At 33.4% G+C, this 20,245-nt stretch overlaps 1 protein-coding gene across 1 annotated transcript; it reads left to right on the forward strand.

Annotated features, from left to right (window-relative positions):
• Nucleotides 1-567: 567 nt before the first annotated feature.
• LOC139518889 (uncharacterized) lies at nt 568-10,401 on the forward strand. The gene is made up of 6 exons (XM_071310560.1): nt 568-684; nt 2,108-2,225; nt 3,309-3,535; nt 4,649-4,793; nt 5,502-5,750; nt 10,140-10,401. The coding sequence occupies exons 2-6, from the start codon at nt 2,135-2,137 to the stop codon at nt 10,274-10,276; spliced, it is 849 nt and encodes a 282-aa protein (XP_071166661.1). The 5' UTR covers nt 568-684; nt 2,108-2,134; the 3' UTR covers nt 10,277-10,401.
• Nucleotides 10,402-20,245: the final 9,844 nt, after the last annotated feature.

A 20,245-nucleotide genomic window follows, 5' to 3' on the forward strand; every position in this document is an offset into this window, starting at 1 on the left:
CTATGACAAACTTAGACAAAGATTTCTACCTATGGTTGCATTAGACAATTTTAGTGACAATAGCGAAAAAATTATCCATTATTGAAGACTATCAAATTCAAACTGCAAAATTTGGAAATTCAGCTTTCATTCATAGAAAAAAACAACTTTACGTCTAATTCTGTATTTTTTATTTTGTAAACTTTTACGTTTTCGGATATGATTTAATATTGCTAAAGTGACATATAGGTCCAATGGGCCGGGTGTAAATATCAAATTGCTATATATATAATTGTATAAATGTATGTTGTGATACGCATGCAACTATAATAAATAATTACTTACTTACTTACTCATGTTACTTACTGTATAAAGCAAAAAAGTAAGCAACCTTTGAATGTATCGATATGTTTCAATTTAATTAATCGAATTTATAGTTCATTAATTGTCCCAATATATATTATTTTCCTATTTAAATAAACCTTTTTGTCGAAAACTATATAATTGACATGATTTATATACGAGTGTTGTTAAGATCTACATGCACATACTTAAATCTGGTATGTGTACAATAACAAATGGGTATAGCTACACAGTTCATATGCCGTTCATATGCCAATCAGTATCACTCTTCGATAATGGATGAAAACTTATCATAAGTGCAAGTTTGAAATAATAATGTAGTACACATAATTTTCACAAACAGTAAGTGATTTTATTAGTACAAATATATTCTACTCATTTTCATCGATCAACATATATAAAAATGTGTGTACTGACATCATACTATTGTAACATTGATTTAAACAGTATTTGAACCTTTCACGTACTTCACAATGTAATATCGTGTGTCAGACAAGTCTGAATATATCGTATTGCTGTCTTTATTTGAATGCCACACAATAAAGGGCTCCGAATTGAAAGTAATGTTTATAAAACAAAGTGTATACATGCATGACATGTGTTATTTGTGTTGCATAACAATACTCGTGCACATAAAATTGAGAATAGAAATGGGGAATGTGTCAAAGAGACAACAACCCGACCATAGAGCAGATAACAGCCGAAGTCCACTAATGGGCAGCGAAAAACCCCTGCATCCGGAGGCGTTCTTCAGCTGGCCCCTAAACAAATATGTATACTATAGTTCAATGATAATGGACGTCATACTAAACTCCGAATTATACACAAGAAACTACAATTAAAAATCATGCAAGACTAACAAAAGGCCAGAGGCTCCTGACTTGGAACAGGCGCAAAATTGCGGTGGGGTTTAACGTGTTTTTGAAATCTCAACCCTCCCCTATACCTCTAGCCAATGTAGAAAAAAAACCGCACAACAATATGCACAGTAAAACTCAGTTCAAGAAAAGTTCGAGTCCTATGTCAGAATATGAAACAAAAGAAAATAAACAAAATGACAATATATATAGTTATGACAGAAGAATCACATTGCGTGAGGCATTTCTGTGATTACTTGAACGTTTTCCTTCAGTTGCGTAGCTATTAAAAAAAAAACAAGCACAAAACTTGAAGAGACAATCAAAGCGGCCCTGTCAATCTTTTGTAAGACAAGGAATATGATATAGTTGAAGCAAAACCCTGAGTCCGGGTCATTTACAACACGTTCGAAAAATCTACTTCAAGAGAAACATTGCTGAAAAATGATATATCGAGTCCAGCATTTCTCTTCACTAATGCTACTTTCTACTAATGTAAGATTCAATACGACAATTCAAGATTATTTCTAAGAAGAGCTAACCTCTTAAAATTCATCTCTAAGATGACAATGTTAGAAAAGCTTGCACTTTTTGACGTTCTGAAGTCTCTTCCGACAGTAACACCGGACGAAAGTAGCATTAACGAATATTCACGATTTATTTATGTTCCTGCATGTGATAGTGAGGCGATCATTGCACATATGAATGTAAAAACAAAATTAAAAAACAAATTTTGAAACGTTTTTATTAAAAATATAAGTTCCTAAGCTATTATAAATTTATTAATGTCTCCCCCCCCCCCCAAACCAGGTCAAACTATTGATTCAGACAATGTCGTCCCCGTACTGTATAGAGGACATGTTTTTGATAAAAAAAAAAAACGTTAGATATTTTGTTTCTGTTTACAGATAATGTTGTTTATACAATAGAACAGAATGATGACGAGAAGAAACGTAGATATACATGTAGTTACTGGTGTTATATGTATGGCCTTCATTAGAACAATAACTTGTAATACAGTGGATCGTAAGTAAACGGTTGATGCTGGCACACTATGCACTCATACTTGAATATATAAAACAAGTGATATGTGAATGCAAACTGTATGACCTATATAACAAATAAATCCTAATGTCAACTTTGCCTCAGGGAAGATGAACTTTAGTTTCTTAATAATTTGTCTATGTGTCAATGGAGAATTTTACAATAGTGGTTATATATAAATCATATATAAATACAGAATCACTGACTTCAGAGCTGAATATACCCAAGGGGACTAGCAGTCCACCAGCAGCGGTACCGACTTAGTGTCAGTAGTAGAAAATAAGACTTGCGTCTGAAGCGCTAATCTTATTATAGATTGTTTTTAATCAAGAATGATCAAACCTTAATTAAAGTTGAGGGATATATAACTACGTATTTCTAAACGTTTGGAGCTATGCTAGATGAGATCTAAAAAGAAAACAGAAAATCCAAACTAAACTAGGATCAACTTTGCCTGAGAGAGGAGTTTCCTAATAATTTTGATACACATTTTAAGATGTAAAACATCTGTTTTTCCGTGTTTAAAATTGAACAGATGAAAAGAGTTGAAGCTCCCATGTACAATTTGGTTGGTTGATAATATATATTTTAACTCCAGCTCCTGTGGAGAGAAGAGTAAACATAACATAATATACAGATATAACACATTCCCAGCGTCTTTCTTTAAACTAAAAGTTAATTGTCTGTTGGCAAAACTTAAAATGTTAATGGTCTATTCCATAAGAGAATTTAAAATATTTAAGAAAACATAACAAATGTCTAAAAACACGGAGACAAAAAAGCAACACGACTGGTGTACTGATAAATGACACAAATTGTATGAAAACAATTCAGTTATCATCCTAAACATGTAAGTTACAAACTGAATATGCTGAAAACTTAGTCTGAATCAAGTATTTTGGGTTTTCTCTTAATTCTATATAAAAGTATATTACATAAAAAAAGTTATAAACTACAAAAATGTTTACGTACAAACAACTCCATGTAGCAGTGTTTTATACAATGTAGACTGATTCCTATTGTTTAGTTTCTTCTTTTATTGGTTTCTTGTGTCTTTTCTTGTAGTTTCATTTAATTCTCACAACTGTGATGAATACGCAAGAAGGCTGCCTGAGGAGAAAATCTACATTTTGACTTGGTCCGGCAAAACAGATGTAAAAATATGTCCATTTAACTTTACGGATGGTGAAGACGAACATTTTTTAGACTACACAGTTTGTTTTGAATCTGAAGAATTTGACTTTCCATCATTTGATGTAGAACTGGTTGTTACAAATGCCTCCAGGCGATGGGTGAGTAGATATACATATTATGTATATCTTAAAGTTACAATTGGAATTCAGTAGGATCCAAGATCCTCCTTGTACAATGGACTTCCAGTAAAATATGTTATTTGCTTTAATATTTAAATATATTTTAATATACAGAAGATTTGCATTATTTACTGTACCTGTTACACGACATTACCCATTTAAAATTTAGGTCGAAACTTGACCAGTGGGAAATTTGTCTCCAATTTTTGACAGCCACAGTCGAAAGCCGTAGAGTGCTAGACCTATGAATTACAATTCGACGGCGGCGGCGGCGAAAACGTAATCTATTTATTTAATTCTTTACTTTGTATTTCAGAAGGTAAAACACCTGGATGCATTATAACATGTGAACAGAAATCGTGTATATGTTACGAAGACAAGTTTCTGTCTGTCATATGTCCATTGTCTTTGTCCTTATCTTCAATGTTCAGTGAGTGACCTCTTGAGAAAACCGTATAATGGTTCCTTTCAAAGTCTACGTGTCCGTCATGTCATAGGACAGTGATCAATTGTAATGTTACATGTACGTGGTCAAGTCAGTATCTCAGAAACTTTGTTAAAGCATTCGATCAAATAAATTTAGTGTATGGAATGATTGTAAGTTGAACATGTCCGTCATGCAGGTTTCTGGTTACCGTAAACACGTTTTCATGGTTCATTGGACTATGCTTAGTTTTATCAGATAGTATAAGCAATTACTAGTATATACAAATGTAGTTCAATTATGTTTGGTGTATGGAAAGTCTGTCTGGTGGGGTACAAATGACATTGATCTCATTTTCATGATTCAATGATAATTTTAAGTTTTCTGTGATAGTTTAAGTAAACCTTCATATTACAGACTTTTAACATGAATTGAATAAGTAAAACTGCCTGGCGAGACATTTCAGCATTTGCACTGTTGTTGCCGTTACACGAACGAATATTGTTGTTTGGGTAAAAAGTCAAATTATTTCGCTGTAAGAATTCTATATTTTATAAATGTCCAGCATAGTAATATTTTAACAAATGACATTCTTTTTAACGTATTTAAAAGATCTTCATTTTATATTTAGATACGATACAGATACATTAACAAGTTATACATTACAGACTTACGATAGTTCAGATAACGAAATTGACCGTACATGTGTTGCTAAAGCTCGGGATATGATGTTTAAGCTTGTTATAGCAAAGGATTACCAAGAGTCGTCGTCAAAACTTAGATTGAAGATTACATCAGAAGTTAAAGTCAATGGTATGTTTATGCTTAAAGTTAGTTTGGAAAGGAATTGGACAAATACTTACATTTAATTTATGTGGGAGAAATAGCGATAATATTAAGCTACATGTACCATCTAATTAAATAAATTGTCCAACGCATAGTCTTGAGTGTTGAATTGAGAGTGTACAGTCTGTCCTGTTTGTGTTTGAAAACAAATGTCTATGCTTTTCATATACTTTGTCTTTTTTTTCTGCGTGTTTAAAGTCTTTGATGTTTGATACATCTGTAATCCTATTCCTCACGGTAACAGCGGAGAGTTTCAAAGTTCAAAGATGTGAAGTGATTGTGTTTTTCAGCTTTGATATTAGTTTTATTACTTTGCTATTCATTTAAAATGTACATATACATGTTATATTGTATGGATTCATTTGATTTGATTTTATTAGGCTTGTCGTGAACATTGTGAAATATTTTGCATAGCTGTCTTTTAAGAAATCCCTTTTACAACACAACGAGCTCTTTTGAATGTAAACAAAATAATGCAAAAGGTGTATAGTGTATGATTTTTTCCCCCTCAATCTGATTGAATTACAAGTCATGTAATCGAGGTTAACTTCCAAGCAAGCGAAACATGGACTCTGTTTCTTTTCATTCTGGCCGTCTCTTTTTAATGGTGTGCTCATTGTTATCAGGATTTTGATATATTATGCACGTAACGCAAATGTTTATAATTAATTGTAGTTGCAGACATTTGGGACCAAGTAGGAAATTCGATTAAAGATATGATTCCATTGGCAATTGTTGTGATTATTTTGCTATGTGTCGTCAGCAATAAACGTGCAAGAGAGAAATGTTGTTCTGCACTCACGTGGGTTAAAGACAAAATAATGGGAAATACCACAAGACCGAGACGTGACTCCATAAGAAATAACTCTGATCATTCTGTTCCTTTACATGTAGACGAAACTCGACGAAATTATAGTCCTAGTGGTAAGTAAACTGGCTTAATCATGAATGCATCTGCAATGCTAAACACCCTTCCATGAACAAAACTTTTGCAGTAAGCACCTTGATAAACTTCTGTTTAATATAACTTGCCATATTGCGTGTTGTTGTTTGTAATGCTTGGTATCTTTCGCTAAGGATGTTGCTCATACATTTTTGTATCTCAAAATTAATGAAAAAATGAAGAAATAAAACTATAATCAGTTTCAAGTTTTTTGAGGCTTTTTGCTTATTAATTATGTAAAAAGTACATTTTTATGAAACACACACTATTCCGATTGGCAAATAAGACGTTTTTAAAATATAAACACTTAGTAGTGCATGATGTAAGTGTCTGTGTGTTCCACTATCAACTGTATCTTGGACAAAGGGAAATAACTCAATTCAAAACATTATCATTTTTATGCAGTTAATCTGCATTATGCGAGCACCCTAGATTTGTGGTCTACCCAAAAAATGCTGAAATACTTGCCATTGTTATTATCTAGCTGGCTACTATGTTATATATAACTAATTGAACACTTTTTTAATACTATTTATTCTAGAATATAAAAAATATTACCATAAAAACGTTAAATGGTCGTCGATTTTCCCAAAAGATTTGAAGTTGCACATAGGAAGTAGTGCTCATTAGGTATTCTTATGTAGTTTATTATCGCCTGTGCTTTTGGCTAAGATGTCAAAAAACAATTGTACGAAATATTTAATCGCCGAAAATCTTTTAAGACAAGTAGTTAAGATTTCCCAAATGGCAAAAGTCGTAGGAATATTGTTTGTCGTCAATACGTAGTACAACTACGTCAGTAGTCTATTATATAATAAGTTCAACTGTTCATGCTGTTGGCGGCAATTTCAAATTAGAAGACGAAATTCGTATCTTTTCAATTTGGAGGCAGGGGTTCAAATTAGCGGTGGTCCGAGGTCCGCGACCTTCCACTTTCGAATTGGTTACTAGCCACGCCCGACGGGCCTTCCACTCTGAGACAACTATATCACAGTTAACTTATAGTAGTCTCAGTTCCACTTGAAAGAAAATAAAAAATAGCTTTGCAAACCTTTTCGCCAAAGTCTCCAAATCAACGATGTCAAAACTTATTTTAATCATTATTATTCATGACAGCGATGTCAATTTAGTTCAATCGCTAACTATATACAGAAAATCGCCGACAAAAAATGTGTTAATACGAGTAAAATCGTATCTGACTGACAAAAACAACATTGGAACACAATGACAATGGCTGCCGTGAAAAGACAATTACAATTTCGGATCCGATTCCGGAAGCGGATAAGGGTAATTCCGGGTTTTTGGCGAATCCAGGCAGGTGACAAAATACATCTATGCATGGTAAATGAATATAAACACTAGAATTGAAAACCAAAAGATATATGTAAAAGAAAGAAAAAGCAGAAAATATTTTAAACAGAAACTCAAAATTACTTTTGACAAATTTTAATGTCAAAATCCAATACAATGTGACAGCTGGGAACAATATATCTAACAATATACAGGGGCGGATGCAGGAATTTTCGAAAGGGGGGGTGCTAACCCAGGGCACCCAGGGCAAAGGGGGCGGGGGGGGGGGGTGCAAAACATATGTCCCGATACAAATGCATTGATCGGCAAAAATAAAGGGGGGGTGTGAACCCCCGGAACCCCCCCCCCCCTGGATCCGCCACTGATATATATGTTCCTGGTCACAGTTTAAATTTTCTTTATCAGTGATAAATGTTGATAATGCATGTAAGATGCTTTTAAAGTGTAAACATATTACTGCAATTTTGAAGGGGGAATTTTTTTTTCTCAATTTTGAAGGATCAGTTAAAGTAGCTGGAAGATTCTAACTTTATTTTCACAAAATAACTACCTGAATGTAGGCAAATCATATGATATATAGGTGGCGTCCTTTGGGCCACTCTACCCCCTCCTGTTTGATAACTTTGAAACGGATGACCTCTCAACCATATACATTCATGTATGGGACTATATATATAATTAATCAAATGAAATATAAGGGGAGTCCATGGGGTGACCCACTCCCTCCTGTTTGGGAACTTACGAAACGGTCGAGATCCCCAACCCTAAACAATATATATTCATGTATGGGTCAATATAACTAATTAAATGAAATATAGGGGGAGTCCCCCTACCCCCTCCTGTTTGAGAACTTGGAAACCGATGAGATCCCCACCCCTAAACCATATATATTCATGTATGGGACAATATAACAAATCAAATGATATATAGGGGAAGTCCCTGGGGTCATCCTATCCCTTCCTGTTTGAGAACTTGAAAACCCTCGAGATCCCCATCCCTAAACCATATATATTCATGTATGGAATCATTTACAGTTACTATGGGCAGGTCAGCCAGACCTTACCTTTGATCCTTGTAGTAGTGAACATTTGTCTGATTTGTGTCGCATAACTATTGTACTATAGAACACATACTCAGTTTTCTTTACAGGGAAACCAGTCCATTCATACTATTACATGTTCGTACTAAGTCAACACGTACTACTAACAGTCAACTAAAACCAACGTTAACTACCAACTAGAACAACTACAATCATTGCGAACTTGTACCACTGCAGACTCACCATAAAAATATACATTTATATATTCATTGCTATTGAAACCTTGATAACATATAAATTATTTGCCTTAATAATTAATTCATTAGATAAACATAAATGTACAATATATGAATGTTTAATGCCACATCAGAGGCGGATTTAGAGGGTTTTTCAGTCCCTTTCCATTTTTTAGAAAAAATTTGGTTGATTATATAGGGAATCACTGAAGCATGACTGGAGCAGGTCCCCTGTTAGCCAGGCAGTGGGCCCCCACTTATGAAAATTTCTGGATCCGCCACTGCTCATAATTACGTTTGCCTGGTTTTTGGTTAACTGCCTTCAGCGCTTACAGCGCTTTGATTAATATATGTTTCTTATTTCTTTAAATACAATGCAATTTAAACGTAAAGGCGAGAACCCTAATTGAAAGCAATGTTCAACATACTTACTCTCATTTACATTGTTTGATAAAAAGTAAAATCACAAAAATACTGAACTCAGAGGAAAATCAATTCGGAAAGTCCATAATCACATGGCAAAATCAAATAATAAAACGCATCAAAAACGAATGGATAAGAACTGAAACCGTTTAAGTGTAGTGATTACAGAACAAACTAAATTATTTAGCAATGAAGTTTTTTTCTGGCATAGTTTTTTTACTTGTTTTTTTCTATGCATTTTTAGCTCACCTGGCCCGAAGGGCCAAGTGAGCTTTTCTTATCACTTTGCGTCCGTCGTCGCCCGTCGTCTTCGTCGTCCGTCGTCGTTAACTTTTACAAAAATCTTCTCCTCTGAAACTACTGGGCCAAATTTAACTAAACTTGGCTACAATCATCATTGGGGTATATAGTTTAAAAATATGTCCGGTGACTCAGCCAAGCAACCAAGATAGCGGCCATGGCTAAAAATATAACATAGCGGTAAAATGTAGATTTTGGCTTATATCTCTGAAATTAAAGCATTTAGAGCAAATCTATAATCAAAAAATATAAAATTGTTTATCAGGTTAATATCTGTCTGCTCTGCAATTTTCAGATAAATCGGAGAACCCGTTGTTGGGTTGCTGACCCTAAATTGGTAATTGTAAGGAAATTTTGCCATTTTTGGTTATTATCTTGAATGTTGTTATAGATAGAGGTAAACTGTGAACAGTAATAATGTTCAGCAAAGTAAGTTCTACAAATAAGTCAAATGACTTAAATGGTCAGTTGGCCCCCTCAGGAGTTATTGCCCTTTATAGTCAATTTTACCAATTTTTCTTAAATTTTTGTATCTTTTACAAAAATCTTCTCCTTTGAAACTACTAAGACAAAATGTAACCAAACTTGTCCACAATCATCATAAGAGTATCTAGTTTTAAACATGTGTCCGATGACCCTGTCCGCGAAGCAAGATGGCAGACATGGCTAAAAATAGTACATAGGGTAACTTTAGATCCAGTTTTTGGTTTATATCTCTTAAACTGAAGCATTTAGAGCAAATCTGACTGGTGGCAAAAATGTTTATCAGAATTAGATATATCTTCCCTGAAATTTTCAGACAAATCCGACAACCAGTTGTTGGGTTGCTGCCCCTGAGTTAGTAATTTTATGGAAATTTTGCTATTATCTTAGATATTATTATAAGTATCTAATGGTATCTTATACTATAAATTATGATTTTAACCTTTTTATATATGATTTCCAAAGCATCAGTAATTATACAGGTGAGCGACACAGGCTCTTTAGAGCCTCTGATTAATAAATTGTGTATGTTTTTTTTTTTAAATTTTATATGTTATACACTTTATCTATCTAAACAGAGCTCGAGGCAGCAGTATTACGAAATAGTCCTATAGAACCTGACGGACCAGCTACACCTTGGTCAGACAATAAACCTGATGCACCACCGAGTTACGATGAAGCTGTTGAAAATGCTAATGAAAAAAATGTACATTAGTTATTAAATGTCCAGTAGGTCGAGGATATGCATGTACATGTATTACAAATGTATTATACTTCATAATTACCACCAAAACATTTGTCTTCCTGAAAGTTGTTATGTATCTGAATGTTATGTCGTTCTTTGTGGGTGTTAATTGAATGTTTTATTCTAAATGTGAAACGTTTTCTACAATTTGCTCAAATTTAAGACGATGCTGTTTACATGTATATCTTAAGTTATAATAGGTGTTTACTTTTCGTATAACACAGTAATGGGTGTCACGACTGAACAAATAAAATACAATACATGTGATACAAATATGTGCCAAAACCGGCAAGCTTATTTTAGACCGTAGAAGACGTTTTTTATACTGATAAAAGATGTGATAAATATGATTTATGATTTAACTTTTGTTTTATAATAGCTTTTTGAAAATTTGTAAATACTAGCTCCTTTCTAATCTGTCTTTCATAATTCTTTTTAGAATGGCATTAATAATTTTTAAAAAGCTTACTTTTATAATGTGAATTGTGTATGCTGTATTAGGCCACAATTAAAAATATTTTGGTTTGCCACAACCCTACCAAAGGTTGAGACAGTGGGTAGGTAGGTAGGCATTTTTTTTTTTTTTAAAGAAATTTACGTATCGGATGTTTCTTAGTCTTCATGCCTATCTGATTAAAAAAAACTTCTTCAAATCAGGACAATCAAAGAATTTGAGTAGGCAGCTTTTTTCTGGGTAGGTAGGGTTTGGGCAAACAAACCTAATCTTTTTTATGGCCTTATTGATGGCGAGACGTTAATAAATTATCATTGCTCACACATCTTTGTAATACCATTCTTTGATATAAAAGAAATTGAGGAACCATCGCTCATTCTAACCATAAAACAGCAAAAACTTAAAATTCTGACAATATATGTTTGGAAATAACAAGTTTTCTTGACGTATAAAATAGATAATGTAATACGATAATTATCAAATTATTAGGAATATACTTTTTTTTATGGTCGTACATGTACATTGTTTTATGGAAATAATGTAAGTATGATTTTATCATTTTAATAAAACTAGAACACACCCGCGAAATCGCGGGCATTCAGACCGTAGTTTAAAGTATGTAAAGTGTTGTTGGAAGAATTTTGTAAAATATTGAATGACTGCAGAATTTCAGCAATTGTACAAAAAAATGTATCATAAGTCATAGGTTATTGGAGACAGGAAAATGTTTTTTTTTATCCCTCCTTCTTCATTTCCAAAATTCCCAATTTTTGGTTTTCTATCAATTTCAATATGAACATACATTAGGATGTTATGAACATTTAAGTAAGGAACCTGTAATTCAGTGGTTGTCGTTTGTGTATGCGTTACATATTTGATTTTCGTTCATTTTTTGTACATAAATATGGCCGCTAGTTTTCTCGTTTGAATTGTTTTACATCGTCATTTCGGGGCCTTTAAAAACTGAGTATTCGGTATGGGCTTTGCTCGTTGTTGAAGGCCGTTCGGTGACCTATAGTTATTAATTTCTGTGTCATTTAATAAACTCTGTGACCGCCGTGGATAGTAAACTTGAAAATGATAGCAGATAGAATTAAAATACACTTTATTCGTAGCATATGTATGTTCAAAGTATACAGAAAAACGCAAACCGGAAGTCTAATCTGACTTAAAATTTCGTCTAATGACGGGACAATATCCGGATGCCTTTTTTCTCGAATTTCTCCCAAAATAACTCAATCTGAATAATCATATAAATGGATGACAAATGCGACTATGCACTGTACCTATAGGAAACAGAGGCGTGTTGATTAATTTATTGTGGAAAGAAAAGAAGCGACACCCAAAAATGAGGTCTTCTCGTTTAATAGTATAGATGGCGACACTCATACAAGTGAAAGATTTAGCTAGCCATATAATTCTACATAAGAAAATCCCTGTACCATGTTAGAAATAAAAGAGTTGTTTTCTATTCGTTTGATGAACATGTGTCTGAGCGTATGATTTTGCCATTTGATTAAGGACTTTGCGATTTGAAGCTTCTGCGCTTCATACAAAATGTACTTCGGTCAACGCTTTAACACCCCAATGAATTTACAAAAAGAAGCATGCAATTCATAAATGAAATACATTAACTCTATAAAGTCTATGAGTTAGTATTTTTTTTTAATATATATTAAGTGCTTCTGAATGATACACCAGGCACATTTGCATTAGTAGATGTCCATGAGTAAAATGGAAGAAAGAAGTTTTGAAATTTGAAGTACAGAAATGTGCAATTGGTGCAGAAAGATCGGTATCGTAAATGTTATTACTACGCTTGGGCCATTAACACTAGTCATCAGAAATACACGAAAATAGTCCGGCAGTTTTGTTTTATACGGATATAGAATTCGATATTGAATTTAAGTGTCACAAAATTGCGAATTCTAATGAAACCTGTAATGTAATTATAAAATATATCAATCGTGAACAGAACCCATTAAACAAGTTCATTAAAATCTAATCAAATAAACTAACCATTTGATCTATCGGAAGAAAATCGGTGACTCTCTTTCAGCGAACGACTTAACTTGAGAAGCATTGATCTCAGAAAAAGAAACCACGATTAAGAAAAAGGCTGACGTCAGAGAAATCAAGGTTTAATAACTACTTATATTATCATTTTACATGAAGATTGCCTGCTATCAAATGTCATGATATATAACTTTTTTTTAAAGTAAATACAAAATTATATAAAAAATATATATGTCTGCAAATCACTATATATAGCTAGACAGTGACTGGAATATCAGTGTTTTCCTGTATCTTTGTATGGATCTTTTTTCTATTTGCTTGTGTTTGTTTTGAACTTAAGGATGTTCTTTCCTCTCCTTTTTTTTTAATTTAATCCCCGCTAACCCCTTCTTTTCTTTTCATTATTTTAACACATATTGTTAAAAAAGCCATATTTAAATAAACTTCTATAAAATCCTTGTTATTTTTTCATAATTTATTTTAAAAGAAAAAGGGTGGCAATCTTAAATGTATGAAAAGTCTAGAGTGAATTATTTCCCCGGCGCCAACTTTTCAATGGATATCTCGAAAAATAAGCACACAGACCCTTCATTTCTTTTCTGCTTTTTGGGTTCCTTTATCTACAATCTATCAATTTATAACAGTCTTTGACACGTTTTATTGTTCCATGGCTTAAGACATGTGCGCATTACTCACATTCTGTGCATGTACGTCATGGTCTACATTAATGGTTTACCCAGCTGGGTTAGATCAGACAATATCTAAAATATAGTTGCCTATAATCTTGGGTTAATTTTATTATTATAATGCATGAAATTATTCGAGGGACAAAGCTTTGTTTGTGTTTAGTAATTGCTGATGCTAGGATTATACATATCCCATCTTCTATTGAGACAACTAAACTGCAATCTTCATGAGGTAGATGCTAGAAACTAAATCTGTAACCCATGGCGGAGCGTTATCAGTGGCGGATCCAGGGGGGGGGGGGGGGTTCCGGGGGTGCGCACCCCCCTTTATTTTTGCCGATCAATGCATTTGTATCGGGACATATGTTTTGCACCCCCCCTTTGCCCTGGGTGCCCTGGGTTAGCACCCCCCCCTTTCGAAAATTCCTAAATCCGCCCCTGGTTATATATAAGGTTTAGAAAGACGATTGGTGTCACATAAAATTAAGAATTGAAATACGGAATGTGCCAACGAGACAACTCGACCAAAGAGCAGAAACAACCGAAGGCCGCCAATGGGTTTCGACACAGCGACCGATACATGCCATCATAATCCACAGCAATTCTTTAAGTAATAACTTATAGTTCCAAATGAATGATAATGCAACAAAGGAGATGTAGGTATATATGTCAGTGACAGAACCCCAACAACAACAACAACAAAAGAAGACCTTACAGTAGTTTGATTTATCCGCAGTTAGTAAACGAAAAAAAAAATAAGTATGTTTATCATACTTTTATCACATAACGTCTTCGTTTCTGGATTTCAGACTTTTATTTTGAGAATAAATTAAACTAAAATAATTCATCCCTGAATTGACACACTCTTAACAGGTTTTCCGTTTATAACCGTTTTTTCCACAAGGTACAATGTACATACATACAAAATGGACAATATGTTCTTGTTAGAGTGGTTTGATTTCGCCAGTGTACTTTATCCGGATGATGAAAATCCCTAGTGTTTTTTTATCAAGCAACAAAAACCCTCTAGAGTTTTCTATCCGGGTCCAGTGTAAAATATCCACTACTCTTGATAAGATTCTAAAGAGACTTGTTTAGGGGATCTGCTGAAAATAACGTTATACTCTACAAAAGACTGATAGAGCATTCATTGTTTTAGTTTTCTTATTTCGATTCTGATATTTTTTCACCCTCCTATAAGTTGTGTTTTGCTACTGAATCATTCATTGATCGTATCGTTAATTTTTCCGTAGAAAACATGAAAAGAATAAGAAATGTCTTCCTCAGGAAAAGTTGACCTACATGCTTTCTATGACAGTCAGCTCCGAACGTTTCTAGTTACGCATCTATACGTTTCTTGCTTTCATTTTAAGAATTGAATGCATCTATTTGTAACTTCTTTGGGTTGTAAAAGCGTTGACCGTAGTACATTTTGTTCCGCGTTTCAATCTTAAATGTGCGCATGGTCAACGCCTATGAGTTATAAAAATAAGCATTCAATACTTATAATTACAGTTTTTTAGCTAGAATCGTGAAAACACGATTTCTATCAATTTTTTCTTTAATTTACCTGTGCACTTTGTTGTGGGACCTAGTGTCAACTTCATTGTGTAATGCATGCTAATTTTAAAAGGACGCAAAATTGCTGTTAGCCAATCATTAATAGTTATCCCACGAGGACGCGGTGTGTCAGTGTAAGATCACCCCGATGGCCGGAGTTGGATAACTACTTTACATCCCAGCTGTTTTAGTTTAGAAACACAATTTACAATTCATAAAATCTAGTTTAGAACGCCACACAACCATTATAATATACTTTATATATTACTGTATAATGTATACCCTTTATGACCCCCAAACACGATGAGTAGATATAAAACAATGTCAACTCGCCCCAATGGCCAATCGGCCCACACTAGATCGCAACTTTATAAAAGAATCGAATCATTAATAGTTATCCCATAAGGACGCGGTGTGTCAGTGTAAGATTACCCCGATGGCCGGAGGCCAGAGGGTGATCTAACACTGACACACCAAGTCCGACTGGGATAACTATTTTACATCCCAGCTGTTTTATATTAGACTAAAAACCATTTACAATTCATAAAATCTAGTTTAGAACGCCACACAACCATAACAATATACTTTTTATATTACTACTAGAACACACCCGCGAAATCGCGGGCATTCAGAGCGTAGTTTAAAGTATCAGTATGTAAAGTGTTGTTGGAAGAATTTTGTTAAATACAGAATGACTGGAGAATTTCAGCAAAAGTATCATAAGTCATAGGTTATTGGGGACAGGAAAATGTTTTTTTTTTACCCTCCACCTTTATTTCCAAAGTTCCCAATTTTTGGTTTTCTATCAATTTCAATATGAAAATACATTTAGTATGTTATGAAAATTTATTTAAGTAAGGAGCCTGTAATTCAGTGGTTGTCGTTTGTTTATGTGTTACATATTTGTTTTTCGTTCATTTTTTGTACATAAATAAGGCCGCTATTTTTCTCGTTTGCATTGTTTTACATTGTCATTTCGGGGCCTTTTGAAGCTGAGTATGCGGTATGGGCTTTGCTCTTTGTTGAAGGCCGTACGGTAACCTATAATTGTTAATTTCTGTGTCATGTTGGTCTCTTGTGGAGAGTTGTCTCAACATGGCAATCATACCACATCTTCTTTTTTTTGTAATCAATGAATTTTGTAAAAGATTAAATGACTGGAGAATTTCAGAAAAAGTATCAAAAGTTCACATGAATAATTTTAGCGTTTATCTGTATATTATGAACATTCATTACTATATAAATAAAGCGTATTTACTTTCAATTCTAAGTTTACAAATCGATCCATGGTGATCATTGATATAGTATACAGACCCTCTCTATTTAATAAACTCTGTGACTGCCGTGGATAGTAAACTTGAAAATGATAGCAGATAAAATTCTGAAAATACACTTTATTCGTAGGTATATGTATGTTCAAAGTATACAGAAAAACGCAAACCGGAAGTCTTATCTGACTTAAAATTTCGTACAATGACGGGACAATACCCGGATGCCTTTTTTCTCGTTTTTCTCCTAAAATAACTCAACCTGAATAATCATATGAATGGATGACAAATGCGACTATTCACTGTACCTATAGGACACAGAGGCGTGTTGATTAATTTATTGTGGAAAGAAGAGAAGCGACACCAAAAATGAGGTCTTCTCGTTTAATAGTATAGATATGATTATACCCTTTTTGACCCCCAAACACGATGAGTAGATATCAAACAATGTCAACTCGCCCCACTTGCCAATCGGCCCACACTATATCGCCACTTTATAAAAATATCGTCCCACTCTTGTTTACCGACTTGCTCACTTTGAAAAAGTGTAAAATCAAATTGAACAATCAGTCTGAAAACTCATTAATTAACGAAAAAGGTTAAAACCCCACTGAATAAAGGTCTGAAAACTCGCCCCACTTATAAAAAGATCTAGGTTAATTGCTTCCTTTAAGTATATCAAATTACTATTATTTCGTATCCAGTCGTCCTGGTATAGTGGTATGTGACGCGGCCTGATATGCTAAAGGTCTTGAGTTCGAATCCCAGCATATACACCGGATTTTTTCTACGTGAATTTTGATAGATAGTCTTTTCCGTATAATTATAGTGTGTGATAACAGTGTGTGAGGGAATTCGACGTTTGATGTACCACTGTTCACTCCAGTGCAATTTATGACAATACCACTGCATCAATCAGAATTATTTTTTTTTGCAGTGTTTTAAGAAATGATTTTGCTTTGTTGTCGCGTATTATTTGTGAAACATTCAATGTTTTAAAAAGGCGAATTTTCTTTATAAAGTCAATGATTATGTTGACTTTTGAAGGCCAAACTTTCTACAGCCTTAGATACGCTAATGAAAGATCCAAAAACTATACCAATACATAACGACATGTTTATGAAATTATAACAAATCTATTGGTTAACAAATTTTTACTCGTTATTGCAAAATAATGAACTTAATATATCTGACATTTTCTCCCTACCCAGTTTACCCCTATACATTTTTATGATGTGGACTGGTCATTGTTATTGAATCGTAGGCAATTTGATTGGATTAAGTTGTTATTAGTTTACCTTCAAACTTGTTAATGTTTTTCATACAAGACTATTGATTAATTAGAACGTGCATGAAATTGTACGGTAACTAAAATGACCTTCAAACTGGACACTGGACGAGTCAATATTATGTTTTATCAATGAAAGTTAAGGTATGAAAGGTAAGAATTGCCACTTATTCGATTTTCACAAAATTTTCGGAATATACAGTTGAAAGGTTACGTTTTAAAAGCCTATTGTCACTGGGGTAAAGCTGATGACCGTAACTGCATTCACGGTCATCCCAAGATGTCGGATGAAAAATTAGGTCAGTTTCTGTATTGTCTGTTAAAGTGTTTCTATATCATTTTCTTTACAAATCATACATTGAAACGATGTAAATTTATAAAAGAATCACTCGGAAATCACTAATTTCTTCCGAGAAATGTGCATGAAACGGGAAATTCGATTTGAAAAAATCGTTCAGATGACCGTAAATCATAATCAAAATATTTTCAAGATGACCGTAACATAAAACAAGGATGACCGTGATTGGCAAAAAGATGACCGTAACTTGTAAAGGATGACCGTAATTTGTAAAGACTGACTGTAATTTATATAGGACGACCGTATCTTTTATAGGATGACCATCAATTCTAAGAAATATCCGTATTGTATTCAAAGCTTTTTTGTTGAGTTTGTCGATATCAATAGGGGATCGGTTAGCGGATATAGATATGTTTCATAAAATTTTTTTTAAACTATAATATAATTGGCCGTATTTTGGATTTATGACAATGATAGTAAATTGCATATTTCTCGTAAATAATGAAATATTTATTGATAACGACGTTAAAATTTTAACACAAATTGACAGCGATATGACGAAAATTTGAAGAAACATGAATGTGTCCCTAGTACACGGATGCCTCATCTACACTATCATTTTCTATGTTTATTGGACTGTGAAAATGGGATAAAACTGTAATTTGGCATTAGAATTAAAAAGATCATACCATAGGGAAAATGTGTACTAAGTTTCAATTTTATTTAACTTGAAGCTGGACAAACGGACAGACAAACAGACGAACAGACGAACGTACGCACAGACCAGAAAAACATAATGCCAATAAATGGAGCATTAAAAACATTAACAATACATACGAATATTTGGTAATCGAGTCTGTGTATGGTTCCAGAGGGCAGATTAAAGTCTTAATTTGTCTTGATATATGCAGGCGGAAACACTTTTGAAATAGAACAAAAGAATCGAAGCTCTTTGTTTATCGAGAAAGCGATAAATGTTTACTGTAATGTTTGATATAGTAACAAAATTTTAAAAAGTTAATAGAAACAAATAAAACGACAATTTTCTTCTCAATTACGAAGTGTTTTACTTTAAAAACACCATTTGCATAAGTTTTCAATGTATCTATTACATAATAATGCAAAGCAATAAGATATCTAGTCGACGACATGGGTATCTATAAGTTGGATGTAGAAAATGCATAATCTCCGATTTTTTTTTTTTTACCACGGACGGAGAACATATCAATCTTTTAGTTCAGAAATATTCGTGTCTGCCCTTCCATTATGTGAATCAAGAAAAAAATCCCCAAAATAGGTAACGATTGTATCGAAAAGAGAAAATCGAGTGCACCTTTTTATGTTAGGGCATGTTTGGGGTGTATATTTTGTCTTTAAAACGTACAAAGCAAGAGTATTTGATATAGCATCTGGCTTCATATTCTATCATTTTTATATATCAAAGCTACAGGTTGACTTTATAACGTAAAAAAATGATAGTACGAAAAGATGAAATATATGGGTCAAGTGAAATACCTATCCAATGAATCACAAAAACAGAGGTGTGTTCGAATTGCTATTTTTTTCTAAAAGTACTTGACGACAGTCTTTTAATTTGGATGATGAAAATGGATATCTTCGAAAAAATATGATTTTCTTGTGTGTGATAACTAGGGTTTATAATCTTCAATCACTGAAAATGTTTAGTCTGCCCTTCCACGAAATATTTAATCAGAATTTTTTTAAAAATTCCACCTGACATCCAAACAGACAATATTTTTAAAGTTTAATCAATGCAGACAAGATCATTAACTGATGCTCATTAGCTAGTAGATACATTTGTCTTTTAAAATATAACTGACATATAACGATCGATCGAAATGGTGCTATGTGGATAAATTTATCAGTTTTCAAGAGCAAAATTGGTAGAGAGTCATCCCTACAGTGACTTTTTTTTGAAGAAGTAAAATCCTGACTATATGAATAACATTTCTGTATATATACAAATAACCAACCACGTCCCCCCTTGTGATACGCTATTCGTACAAGACTATTTTAAGGATCTACTTTGCTGGAGCTCACCTTCACTAGTTTAGTCGTATGATATTTTCAAAATATTTCTGTTATTTTATTTGCACGCCAAAATGGAAGACGATATAATATCAATTGATGTACATGCATTGGCAATTTTAAAAATGTGTATTTATTATATGTCATTAAAAGGAATCCCAGAAATAAAAAAAAATCTTTTGTCGAGCAGTTGCATGGAGGCTGTGCACCGCATTTTTTCATTATACTTTTAAATTGTCATTTTATCGCGCTTTTGTAGCATGTTTTCCCTACCTGTTCATTTGCATGTCTTTTTGCAAATTCATTTAAAAAAAAATTAA

The sequence above is a fragment of the Mytilus edulis genome, chromosome 4, assembly GCF_963676685.1.
Source record: "Mytilus edulis chromosome 4, xbMytEdul2.2, whole genome shotgun sequence".
NCBI lineage: Eukaryota > Metazoa > Mollusca > Bivalvia > Mytilida > Mytilidae > Mytilus > Mytilus edulis.